Below are 13,032 nucleotides of genomic sequence, written 5' to 3'. Positions count from 1 at the left end.
GATGTACTTAAACTGCATAGATAAACCTCTGAAGAACCTAAGAAAAAATGTTCATGTGCTGCTGATGTATATATCTCTTATAGATTACCACTTGATGTGCTTAAGAAAGAATGCTGCATTCTGCAGACTACCTGGCATCTATTATGCAGACCACTGGTCACCTGGAAGATCACCATCCTGAGCCAATAGCAGGCTAAGAATGCAGGACAGACTTTTCTCAAATGTGTTCTTTTTACTACAAAAACTCTCAAACTGGGAAAGGCAGCAACACCAGACCCAAGATGGCAGCCAGCAGGAGGCTGATGAAGGAGCTTGAAGAAATCTGCAAATGTAAAGTGCAAAACTTCCATAACATCCAGGTGGGTGAAGCTACTTTATTGATTTGGCAAGCGCTTATTGTTCCCGACATATGATAAGGGCCCCCTCCATATGATAAGGGGCCCCTCAGAATCAAAATCAGCCTACCAGTAGAGTACCCACTCAAACCACCAAAGATCACATTTAAAACAAAGATCTGAAAAAAAAAAACACCCAAAAACCAAAAAACAAAGATCTGTCATCCTAACACCCACGAAAAGGGGCACGTCTGAAAATAATTAATTTTTCAGTAATTAGTGCTGAAAACTGGAAGCCAGCAAGCAAAACTGACCAAGTAATCCAGTCTGTCATAGCACTGGTGAACGACCCCAAACCCGAGCACCCACTTCGGGTTGACCTAGCTGAAGAATACTCTAAAGACCATAAAAACTTCTGTAAGAATTTAATAACATTGATTAAATGGCAACCTGATATCTATGGTCTGTGACTGAACTCCAGCCTGGCCTGGCCTGGCCGGCTTGCGAAAAAACTGCAATATCAGGTCTGTGGCCACCCCAGGGGATGGCCTGCCAGCCAGAGGACACTGATCTTATTCGAGGAATTTCTTATAAGAGAGGCTCCTGAGGCCAAAGATTGGTGCTTCTCCCTGCAGCCATTTTACAAGATGTGCTGGTCACTGCAGACAACACTAAAGCCAGAACGTCCATTTGAAATTCCATGGTCACCTGTCAGCAAGTTCCATCCGAATGTGCCATGGAGCTTGCTCTCCAACTGCCCCGTGCAGCAACCCCACCTCAGCCCTCCCTCAGCATGCTTTGACCGTTTGCGTTTGCAGGTTGGAATTGGCAGGACTCAGCGTAGCCAGCACGGGTCTGGGGTTACTGGTACCCTGCTGGCCTCTTCTTTCAAAGCACCTGGCCAGGCCAGCCCAGCCCAGGAACAAGACAGTCTTCCCTCTCCCTTTGGACTCATAGCTTTTTGCAGAGCAAGCTCCACTTGAAGCTCACTCCATAATGCCTTTTACATGTGTTTTATATCATTTCGACTGCCTTTTTTTTAGCAGAAATAAAAACTGACCTTAGAATTTATCCTCAAAAAACAAAAACAAAAAACCCTCTCAAACTTTTCTTTCTTCTTGGAAACACCCCCGGTATTACCCGTGGTGGGTTTGTTTTTTTTTTAATTGTAACAGATTTTTTTCCCTCTCCCGGGGACATGTTTATTGACTTTAGAAAGAGAGGAAAGGAGGGAGAGAGAGGGAAAGAAACATTAATGAGAGAGAGAAACATCAAGCAGTTACCTCTCATCCACGCCCCAGCGGGGGGGGACTGAATCTGCAACCTAGGCACATGCCCTGGCCAGAATCAAACCTGTGACCTTTCGGTTTACAGTCAATACTCCAGCCAAGTGAGCCACATCAGCCAGGGCACCTGTACTGTTTTTGATTGGCAAATCCTAAAACTCCTGAGTAAATATCTGTCATTTATTTCTAGCCAATGCCTCCTGTTTGAGCTCTTCTGACAGCATCTCTACCCGCTCTGGAGCTCTGGATTTATTCGTGCCAGAAGAGGTATTGTGTTAGTGCAAGGACTCTAAGCCATGGCCTGGAGGAGCCTTCGTGTCAGAGCTTGGTGTGTAGACAAGGGTGGGGTGGCGCAGGTGCCAAGAGAAGTCAGCAGATCTTGCAGTTCCTGGGAGGGAATTTGCACTTTCTTCAGAGCAGTGAGGAGCTGTTAAATGTTCAAGCCAGGAAGAGGCAGGGTAAGATTTTATTGAGAAATATTTAATGATCTAATGTAAGACCATTAATTCACTCAAAGGATTCTATACTGCATTAATCACATTGGCATCCACATAGATTACAGCAATGCCCGCATATGGGTAAAACACGTTTTCATTCTGTGGACAATGATTGGTGCACATCATGATTCACAGACCCTTCACAAAACTTTGGGCCCACACCCTCCGCCCCACTGGGGCTCAGGGCTCACAGGCTTGGCATCGTGGGTCTGGTCAATGTTAATGCTGCACTGTTCCTCCTAAGAGCAGTTAGCAACAGGTTCAGCTTCTTTCCTCAGGCTGGGAAGATCATGTCCCCAGCATAAAGAGGAATGCTTGCCTCCCATTCACTATAAGGGAAAACACTTCTAAGTCACATAATAGTTGCTACTTCTAACCACTTAAATACAGTTGGCCCTTGGACAGTGTAGGGACTAGGGGTATTGGAAACCCATGTACAAATTTTGACTCCCTGAAAACTTAACTACTAACAACCTCCCATTGACCAGAAGCCTTACTAATGACATACACAGCTGATTAACACATATTTTGTGTGTTTATATGTATTATATCCTGTATTCTTATAATAATCTAGGGAAAATAAAATGTTATTAAAAATAATAAGGAGTAGAAAATACATTTACAGTACTGTACATATTTATTTAAAAAATTCATGTATCAAGTGACCCCGCAATTCAAACCCTCGTTCAAGGGTCAACTGTATTTGCAAACAATTGGGGAGGCTAATACCTCATACATATTTATACAAATCAGGACTGTTAGCAAAACTAAGAAATATTATTATGTCATCAGTTTTTAATTTGCCTGACTCTTTTAATCCTCACAACATCCGCTTAGGTAGATGCTATGAGCACAACTGGAATTAACTACCTAATTATGTGATCTTTTGTTCAGTACCCGTAGTTTGTGATACATTCAAGAGAGCAAGGAGCGTGTCTTTCTTGTTTATCCTTGTTTCCTTGGTGCCTCAGACAGTGCCTGGATGTGGTACACATTCAGAATGCATTTGTTGAACGGATTTTTGAGTTCCCCTTTTACAAGTGAGGACACCAAGGCTCAGAGATGTTAAGTAGCTCACCAACTATTAGGTCACCAGCTAATCCAAACCCGCATCTGCTGGACGTCATCTTCTCACTGACTCCCAGAGAGCTTAAGGTTTTAGAAGGATCCAACAGCTTGGTTAAGTTCATAGCTATTAAATAGAAAGCTACTGAAAGATTCATTAACACCTTTAAAAAATCTTAACCATTTTGAAAACACAAGTCAGAATTCAGAGGTGAGCAACAGGAAAATGGTTATGTTTAAACTTGCCGCATTTCATAAACATACTACTCTGGGAAATCCACACCTGGCATTTGAGAACAAAAGCTGGCATAGAACTTAGAGGGAGTGTTATTAGGAATTTACCCACCTAAATCTCCCTAAGCTTATTATCAATACAGAAGGTGTTTTCATTAAAATAGAGATCGCTGTGGTTTTACAGCTTTTTTTTCCTCAACCGCAATCCTTATCAGGGGAAGACTCCAGTGTCATGGCCACAGGACATTCATCATTCTTACCTTACTTATTTGAAATAGTTGGCCAAAGAAGGCTGGATCCTGATTCTAGACCCTTCATCACAACCAGCCTGGCCTGGGCACAAATTTCCTTCTAAATACTCAGTACTTCGGGGCCTCTGGAAAATGCAAAGAAAAACAAGATTACCATTTCCCATGGGAAGGGTATTGATGTAATTTGTACAAGCACCTATGGGAACAGAGGGAACTTGAGTCCCTGGGAAAGGGCTCCATTGGGAGTAAGTAACAAGTCTTGGGCTACTCCCATTCCAGTCCCTTTCTAGGCAGGAGTCTCACCAAGCTGCCAGGCAGGCCCTCAGCCAGCCAATGCAAGAGCAACCCTGTGTGAAGTGCAGGTATTGCATCAACCAAGAGATGAGCCCAGGCCTTGTCTTCTGTCCAGGTTCCATCACCCAGAGTGTGACTAGAAGGAGAAATGAAAAACACCAGCATATGACTTCAAACTTTCTCTTCTCGCTGCAGCAAGGGTAGAGGTCAGAGTGCAAAGGTCTTAGAAACTTGAATTCCCTATAATTTTAGAAACTAACATTGACATAGATTTTGATGGTCTCTGAGCCATCTCTGAGCTGCAAAAAATTTTCACATGTACCATCCCACCATGGTGGACAGAACAATGTTATTATTCCCAAATTAGAGACAAAGAGAGTACATCACACATCTAAAGCCATGCTAGTTCACACAAAGCCAGCCTCCCGGTGGACTGTTGCTCAGTCATGTTGTTTTATTTGCTTTTCTCTTTAAGTCAATTAGCTGCTACTTTTACATCACTCATTCTCCACCTTTGGTGTCTCATCCAAGAATCTAATGAACTCTTTGGATTCTCTTCCCCTCAAAAAGCACATCTATTCACCAACATATACAAGCATGTGCACACACACATGCAAACACACAATTGTATATTAGTGATCAGGGCTCTCAGAGATCCCCTGAAGACCATGGACACAGGGCTGAGAACCCTACTACAAGTAATGTGTGTGAGACCGAACCACATGCAAGGTATGAACCATATTTCCTCGTTCAGAAAGTAAGCTGCAGAACACATTGTAGGGACTGCCAGAGAAATCTGATTTTGGAATATGCATATTAGATTTTATGGAAATTTCTTAGCTGATATTAGATTAATTTTCTTAGATGCAATAATAATGTTTATGTATACAGAAGAATATCTTGATCTTTAGGAGATGCTTAAGTATTTAGAGGTGAATATCATGAAGTCTGCATTATATTTTCAAGTGGTGCAGAAAAAAATATAGAAAGATGTAAGGTTGAACCATATGATATTTGCCCAGATTATATCATTTTTAATTAATAAAAACAGGAATTGTGTTTTATTTAACCTAATTTAAAAGTAAATATAGCAAATTACTAATAGTTTAATCTATGCCATGGTATATGGATGTTTGCTGTAAAGTTCTTCCAACTTCTCTGTACATAGGAAATTTTCATGATAGAATGGGGGAAAAAGAAGTTTCTGTTTGTGATAGCTCTCAAATCTACTCCTCTATTAGTCATCTATTGCTATGTAACAAATTACCCCCAGATTTAGTGGCTTAAAACAACAAATATTTTGGGGTATGCACCCAAAAGAATTTAAAGCAGAGGCTTAATAAAGAGTTACTCATACACCCACGATCACAGCAGCATTATTCATAATAGCCCGACAGTCGAAGCTACCCCAGTGTCCAGCAGTGGATGGATGGATAAACGAGATGTGGTACATGACCACACTGGAATATCATTCAGCCTGAAAAAGGAAGGAAATTTTGACACGTGTTATACCCTGGACAAACTTTGAAGACATTTGGCTAAGTGAAATAAGCCAGTCACAAAAGGACAAATATTATATGATTCCATGTGTATGAAATCCCTAGAGTAGTTGAATTCACAGGGACGGAAAGTAAAGCAATGGTTGTCGGGGACTGGCAACTTCACAAAAGCTGCGTCCCATTGCAGTGTTAGTTACATATCCAGAGTTTCATTATTTAAATTAAGGCCAGTGTTGATCAGGCCCCTGGTACAGTTCTTTGAGAGCACTTCCTCTCAATCTGTGGGCCTGTGAAAATGAACAGAGCATCTGCCTACCCGTGACACACACCATATACACTAGTGGAACAGGCGTAGGATAAATGCTGTAGACATTCCTTTTCAAAATGAGGAAAGTGGGAGCCATAAAGGAGTCCCACAAAGGTTCACAGCAGTTCCAAAACCCAACCAGGCAAATGTTGGAAGTTACTTAATTAGGTCTCAAGAACTCAGAATAATTGTCCATGGTTCTAGGTTTTGCCAGCTGGGCCTTTCTTTTTTACGAAAGTTAGCACATGTGTTTGTAGATGAGTAGATTTCTCAGCCTTTTTCCTGGCATTAGAATTTGGGATGTCCAACGGCCTTTCTTTAGTTTGTACTGTCTCTGTCCCTTTCAGTCCTGCTTGGCACTGTTTTTTGCTGATATCATTCTCACAGAAACTTAGTGGGTCTCATGTGGTTCTCATTGGGGTTCACCCCATTGGACAAAAGTTACACCCACAAATCTCTGTGAGATAAGCCCTTCTCCTTGGCCTCCTGCTGAGACAGCAAACAATGCCCTTAAATTTCTTGGAGGTCCTATTGTTTGACTGAGAGAATCTGTAAAACATGCATCCTTTAAAAGGTCCTTTGTGTCCCTTTCTGCTACTGTGAGGTAGTACTGCCATTTATATTTCTGAGGTCCTAACAAAAGACTCATAGTCACACCATTTGCTGCTCTTTAGGTCGCTGTTTGAATTGCACCTTGGATTTCAACTTTTCTCAGAAGCCATTTCTTTCTTTTAGCATCTTCTGCCTCTGGACAGGCTGAGCATTTGTAAAAGCGCCAAGTCCTAGTTCCTTTTTGTTTAACAGTCTTTTCCTCAATTTACCCCTCTTCTCTTGCATTTTACTATAAGTAGCAAAAAGAAGACAGGTGTCACCTTAGTCACTTGGCTTGGAAATCTCCATAGCTGCCTACCACTGCCCCTTTCCGCTTCACTCCCACTCCCAATAGTAACTTGTGTTACTATTCTCTCCAGATGAGCGGTTCTCAAAGTTTTGGGGGTCAGGATCACTTTATACTCTAAAAATTATTAAGTACCCCAAAGAGTTTTGTTTATGTAGATTATACCTACCAATATTACTGCATTAAAATATGAAGCATGAGGCTGTTCGCTTTGGCAGCACATGTACTAAAATAGGAATGATACAGAGAAGATCAGCATGGCCCCTGTGCAAGGAGGACATGCAAAAAATTAAGCATGAGAAATTTTAAAAATATTTATTAACTCATTAGAAAAACCATTACAGGCCCTCCTCTAGCCAGGTATCCTTATGAGAGTGACGTGATCTTTAAACCCCGCATGGCAATCCCCGATGTGCCACCATGGTGCCCAGGGAACCAGGGTGACCTGGAAGTCCAACTGCTTCCTTATGATCCAAACTTCTAGATGATTATCTGAAGTGCTCTACTGTGGGGGCAGACAATGTGGGCTCTGAGCAGATGCAGCAGCCCTGCACGGCCCTCCTGGGACGGCTGTGGTGCTGCTGGCAAGAACACCGTGATGCCAACCCAGCTCTGGAGAAACTCTTCCCTCATATCTTGGGGGAGGTGGGCTTTGTGTCCACCAGGGAGGACCTCACTGAGATGAGGGACATGCTTGTAGCATAGGAGCTCCAAACTCAAACCAGGGAGCTGGTTAAGTGTTTGTGATATTCTGAAAAAAAAAAAAAAAAACAAACACCACCCGGAGGACTAGAAGATGTGGGCATACCATTTATTACTCACATTACAGGGGAGTGCATTGATGGCAGTGAGTTGGTGTGAGAGAGACCACACCTCCTCTAGTCTGACGCTCCTTATAAAGGGTCCCAGACAAACCAGGCACGTGTCCTGCCTGTGACTCTAAACTACATACCTCAGTGTAAAGAAAAGGTCAAGAAGCAGTCACAGGACAAGAAGCTGCTCCCAAGAGGATTTAAGGAGGACGTTATAATCCATTCCCAAAACAATACACATTCCTTCTGGCCAGGGGCCGTCTGACCAGCCCTCAGTCATGGGACAGGGAAGGGCCATGTCTGTTGATCCCACAATGCTGCTGGCCAATAAAGTGCCAGCTGCCCGCCCGTGTGGTGCCCCTGCCCTGTGTAAAGTCACTGTGCCAGCCCAGAACACGGTCTGGGGCCCGAGAAGACCTCCTCCTCCCAGGCTTTAGGCATCACCACTAAAATCTCCAGGGCACCACTGAAATCCTGAGTGATGAGTGATGTGCAGCTGATTAGGACTGGAGACAAAGCGGGAGCCAGTGAAACCACACTGCTGAGCATGCTGAACATCGCTCCCCTTCCCTTGGGGCTGACTGTCCTTCAGGCATTTGACAATGGCAGCATCTACAACCCAGAAATGCTTGACATCACAGAGGAAACTCTGCATTCCTGCTTCCTGGAGGGTGACTGCAATGTTGTCAACATATGTCTGAAGACATATGTTGCAAGTGTTGCCTCAGGACCCTGTTCTATCATCAGAGGGTACAAGCAGGTCCTGGCTTTGTCTGTGGAGACTGATTACACCTTTCTACTTGCTGAAAGGTCAAGGCCTTCTTGTCTGCTGCAGTGGCCGCTGCCACTACTGCTGCTCCTGCTGCTGCCCCAGCCCCAGCCTTAGCCAAGGCTGAAGCAAAGAAGAGTTGGAGGAGCCAGACGAGAATATGGGACTTGGTCTCTTTGACTAATCACCAAAAAGCAACCAGCTCAGCCAGCTTTATTTGTGTAAAGGCTAACTTCTCTTACAAAGGAAACAAAAACAATGTTCAAACATTGATGATGTTTGTAGCCTCTGGAAAACTCTACAACATACTCAGGATATCATGAGAGTAAGGAAGGCAAATAATATCTTAGTATTGTTATGAAAATAGTTTTAACTTCACAAACGCCGTGGACGGGTCTTCAGAACTTGGGTTGTCTGAACCACACTTCGGGAACTGCCATCTGGATTGTTCTCCTCAAAGCAACAACTTCCCATCCCCTCGGGAGCAAGTTTCAGTGCCTTGCCCTTCCACACCTGTTTCCTGCTCAGCCTTCCACTCACCTCCAGGACTCCAACCCTGCCGGCCATCCCCGCGCTGCCTCGAGGCCTTTATTCTTCCTTCTCATACTCCCCATTGCTCAGCAGTCATTGCCACCACCAGACTCCCATCTGCTCCGTGACCAGATGAGCTTGGAGTCATGAGGCACCTCGGATTCCCTGCGCCTTGCTAGCTTTGCTTACATTTTCTCATTAGAATAAAAATTACATAGTGGGACCCTAACTGGTGTGGATCAGTTGGTTGGGCATCACCTGCAAGGTGAAGGGTCACCAGTTCGACTCTGAGTCAGGGCACGTGCCTGGGTTTCAGGTTCAGTCCCTGGTTGTGGTGTGGTCAGAGTGCTTAATGAGAGGCAACCGATTGATGTTTCTCTCCCTCTCTTTCTACCTCCCTTCCCCTCACTCTACGAATAAATAAAAAATTTTAAAAAATTACATAGTAGCATATGCTTCTTAAAGAAAAAGGGATACAGAAATATATAAAAATTAAAAAAGTCTCTTTACTCCCACTCCCCAGTGGATAACTAGAGACTGCTAGTCAGGCATCCTTTTAACACACACACGTCAGGTGTGCGTTTCTTTTTAGTTTTTACAAAGAAAAGACCATATTACACATATGTCCTGGAACTGGTTCCCTTCCTTCCTTCCATTCTTCCTTCCTTCCTTCCTTCCTTCCTTCCTTCCTTCCTTCCTTCCTTCCTTCCTTCCTTCCTTCCTTCCTTCCTTCCTTCCTCCCTCCCTCCCTCCCTCCCTCCCTTCCTTCCTTCCTTCCTCCTTCCTTCCTTCTTTTTTCTTTCTCTTTTTTCTTTTGTAAAAGCATTGTAAATATTCTTTGGATAGATCTACTACATTTTTCCCCCAATTCCCCCCCACACACACACATACAAACAATGCTTATTTATTTGAACGGTTTCATTAAATAAGTTCACAAGAGTAACAATCTTCAGACAAAGTACATTTGGACAAAAAAGTCCAGTGTTTTGAGATGGGGGCAAAATATCCAGTTAGGAATTGGGCTAGAAACCTCTAATATTTGAACGTATTTTACTTTTTACATTTAAATAATACAAAAAAAACTATGACAGAAAAAAATTAATGTAAAATAAGACACTGAAATGAGAAACAAAATTATTTAAATGGGGACCCAGTCTGTACTATTGGAGGAATATAAGTCAAGACATTCTATGCTTAAAGTTTTCCATAAGAGGAAAAGCCTCACACTCATTAACAGACTGATAAAGAACTGAGTGTCTGCTGGTGGTCCCGCTCTGGGCTCTGGGTGACATCTCCCCTCCCACACTGCTCGGGATGCCAGCCTCCCAGTCGTTGGGATTGTCCTCTGTTCCATCCCCCTTGCTCTCTCCCAGGCAGTTGTGAGCAAAGAAGTGGGCCAAGTGGGTAGCTTTCCTTGAAAAGTGTACAGAGTTCCTGTCCTCTTCATCTCCACTTCCCAAACACCGTCGGTTTGAGCTTTTCTCATTTTTGTACCTTAAGGACACAATGAAAACCACCCATGAGGAAGAAGGCAGGATATCCCCACCTTTGTGAGTTGGTTCCTTGTGACTTGAGCTGAGTGAACGGCTAGAAATGTACAGTGTCTGTATTCAAGGAATAAGAAAAGCACACAAGAAATCCAGTCCCAGCGTCCCTCCCTATTTTCAGAGCACTCTGGAGATCACAAACAAAACCAGCTAAGCAAGGAATTATTCAGAGCTTTGAGTTCTTTTCCATACTGAAATTTTAAATTGTTACATAAATTATAAACCTGTCAGCTTTGTCCTTTTATGGTTTTTGTATTCTCAGTCTTGCTTGGAAAGAGCTTTTCTAACCCCAAGATTTAGGGGGGAAAAGAAGTTATGTATTTGATTTTAGCACTTTCAATATGGTTTAACTCCTCAATCTATCTGGAATTTATTTTAGGGTTCCCCAAATTGATGGATCAAGCAATCCCTCTAGTAGCATTTCCCTATTTATTTGAAGTGTCCCCTCTAACAGGTAAAGTGTACTTTTATTCTTCAGCTATTTCTAGATTGTATTCTGTTCCACTGATTTGTCCCATTGATTCTGTGTCTGTTTCACACTGTTTTTATTACTAAAGCTCCAAGGTCTGTTTTGATATCTAAAAAGGATATTTTCTCATTTTTCTTTTTAAAAAAGGTTCTATTTATTCTCATTTTCAGAGAGAGGGGAAGAAAGAGACAGGGAGAAGCACTGAGGTGTGAGACATACATTGACCGGTTGCCTCTCCCATGCTCCCAACTGGGGACCAGGCCCGCAACCTTGGTGACATGTGCCCTGACCAGGAAGCACACTGGTGACCTTTTGGTTCACAGCCCAGTGCTCAATCCACTGAGCTACACCAGCCAGGCCTCATTTTTCTTTACTTTCCCAATTTTTCTTAACTTTTTTTTTGTGCTTCATTAGTTTTACAACCCAAAGTAAAACTGAGTGTATTTTCTCATCTGAGAAGATCAAGACTTGGAACTCTACAATAATTTTATCTGCATGTCAGCAAGGTCCACCCAGGAAAATGGAGTCTTCTGTGTCTTTCAAGCAGAGGGGATCCAACACAGGGAACTAGTGACATGAGACAAAAGGACTAAGAAACCTAATGCAAGAACAGGAAGCTATTATAAGGGGGATGCAACTGGTGGAGGAGGAGGTAATATTACGGGGTAGGACTCATGTGGTGGGACTTAGAACTTTACTCAGGCAGCCTGATGGGAGCTGGGACCACGGGGGGAGGCCTGCAAGACAGTTACTGGAGCCAAGTAGGAGACATAGCTGTTGCCAGAGACACCCCAGGAAGGAGAGAAGAAGAGAGGAAGAGAGAGAGAAAGATAAGGAGAAATACTCAGGCTTCTCTAAGCTTTCACTGGTGCTTCCAGTTGGTTGAATCAGTCTGGAAGCCAGAGGGTAGGGGAGCCTGGGAAATGTAGTCCTCCTCTGTGATATAGCACAAAGGTTAGGAAAGTCAGGGAATTAATCAGAGCAAAAGCAGTCAGTTGGCTACAACTACATACTAGTAATCTCAGGAAAATTAACCTCCGTTTGCTTCAGCTTTCTCTTCCAAAAAGCAGGGATAAATAATAATAGTACTAGCCTCACAAGGCTAGTGTGAGGATTCAATGAATTAGTATGTGTTAAATACTTTGTAAGCATTTAATAAATATTAATTATTATTATTCTGTAAAATGAAGATGACCATTCCTATCTTTCAGAGTTATACTCAACAATAAAGTGAAGTAGTGACTGTAAAATGTTTGCATGATGTTGTGTACATAATACCGGATACTTCATAAATGTTAGCTCTCCTTGTGGCCCCTATGCCTCACTCTTAGTACATGCTCAATAATGTCTATAGCTGACAATAATGATGGCCTTGACCTGGGGAGAGATAGCTTCCTGAGAATTGGGGAGGACATTCTTGCTCTTTTGGAGAGCTAAGAGGACTCTGGAGGGCTGGGACTTTAGGGGTCTGGGCAGCGCATAGCTCTCCATCAGCCAGTATACCCACGTATAGAGGTGCATTTGAAATGACACCCTGCATCCTTTTCAGGGGGTTCTGCTCCCATTGGTGCCCCTTCTTGGATTGTAGTGTGGTCTTCTTGGCTCATGGTAATAGCTTCATTTCTATCACATGCACGGTATGAACATTCATGAGTATACAATGCTCTCCGTGTGTTGCGAGGTCTGCCATTTATGACATTGCCCCATCTGATCCTCTCTCTAATGCAGATCAAGCAAGCTTCACTATTGCTGCTGTACAGCAATGGAAGCCAAGACTCCAAGAAGACCCAAAGGTCCACAGTGACTTGGGATGAGACCACCTCACTCTAGTTCAGGATTCTTCCTATTAATATCTCAGGCTGCCCCCCTCACAAGCATGTGTGGATTAATGTATATGCACACACACTCACCTACCACCATCACCACCACCACATATATAATAGATTGAAAATCCCTGAAGAGAAGATTCATGATTTTTCAATCTTAGTATCCCCTGCAACAGATAGTGCCTGGCAGCTAGAAAATAAGTGATTGTGAAATTGAGTTGGCTTTAACTTCTGAACTGGGCCCCCTTGGGGGAGTGAGAGGGGCACATAGCTGAGGATCACTGCCAGAACCAGAGTTCAAGTCCAATTTGAACAAACTCTGACAGTGTTCTGGCCCTGGATTCTGGCTTTATCCAGACCATTCTCAGGCCACCCACAGAGAAGAGAGGCCTCATCACCAAGAGAAGCTGCT

The 13,032-nt window shown here is 43.3% G+C and overlaps 1 protein-coding gene, 1 non-coding gene and 1 pseudogene across 2 annotated transcripts; all 3 read left to right on the top strand.

Moving 5' to 3' along the window:
- Positions 1-281: 281 nt before the first annotated feature.
- On the top strand, positions 282-805 carry LOC128627318 (ubiquitin-conjugating enzyme E2 L3-like). The gene is made up of 2 exons (XM_053664535.1): positions 282-330; positions 609-805. Exons 1-2 carry the CDS (start codon positions 282-284, stop codon positions 803-805), a joined length of 246 nt encoding a protein of 81 aa, XP_053520510.1.
- Positions 806-6,151: 5,346 nt separating this feature from the next.
- LOC119059884 (60S acidic ribosomal protein P0-like) lies at positions 6,152-9,321 on the top strand (annotated as a pseudogene).
- LOC119059912 (U6 spliceosomal RNA) lies at positions 6,871-6,974 on the top strand. The gene has a single exon (XR_005084494.2). It is a non-coding gene; the product is annotated as a U6 spliceosomal RNA (small nuclear RNA).
- Positions 9,322-13,032: the final 3,711 nt, after the last annotated feature.

Source organism: Artibeus jamaicensis, unplaced genomic scaffold, assembly GCF_021234435.1.
Source record: "Artibeus jamaicensis isolate MK-2021 breed Jamaican fruit bat unplaced genomic scaffold, CSHL_Jam_final contig_384, whole genome shotgun sequence".
Taxonomy (NCBI): Eukaryota; Metazoa; Chordata; class Mammalia; order Chiroptera; family Phyllostomidae; genus Artibeus; species Artibeus jamaicensis.
Note: the sequence above shows the minus strand (reverse complement) of the source record. Positions and strands in the feature narration are given on the sequence as shown.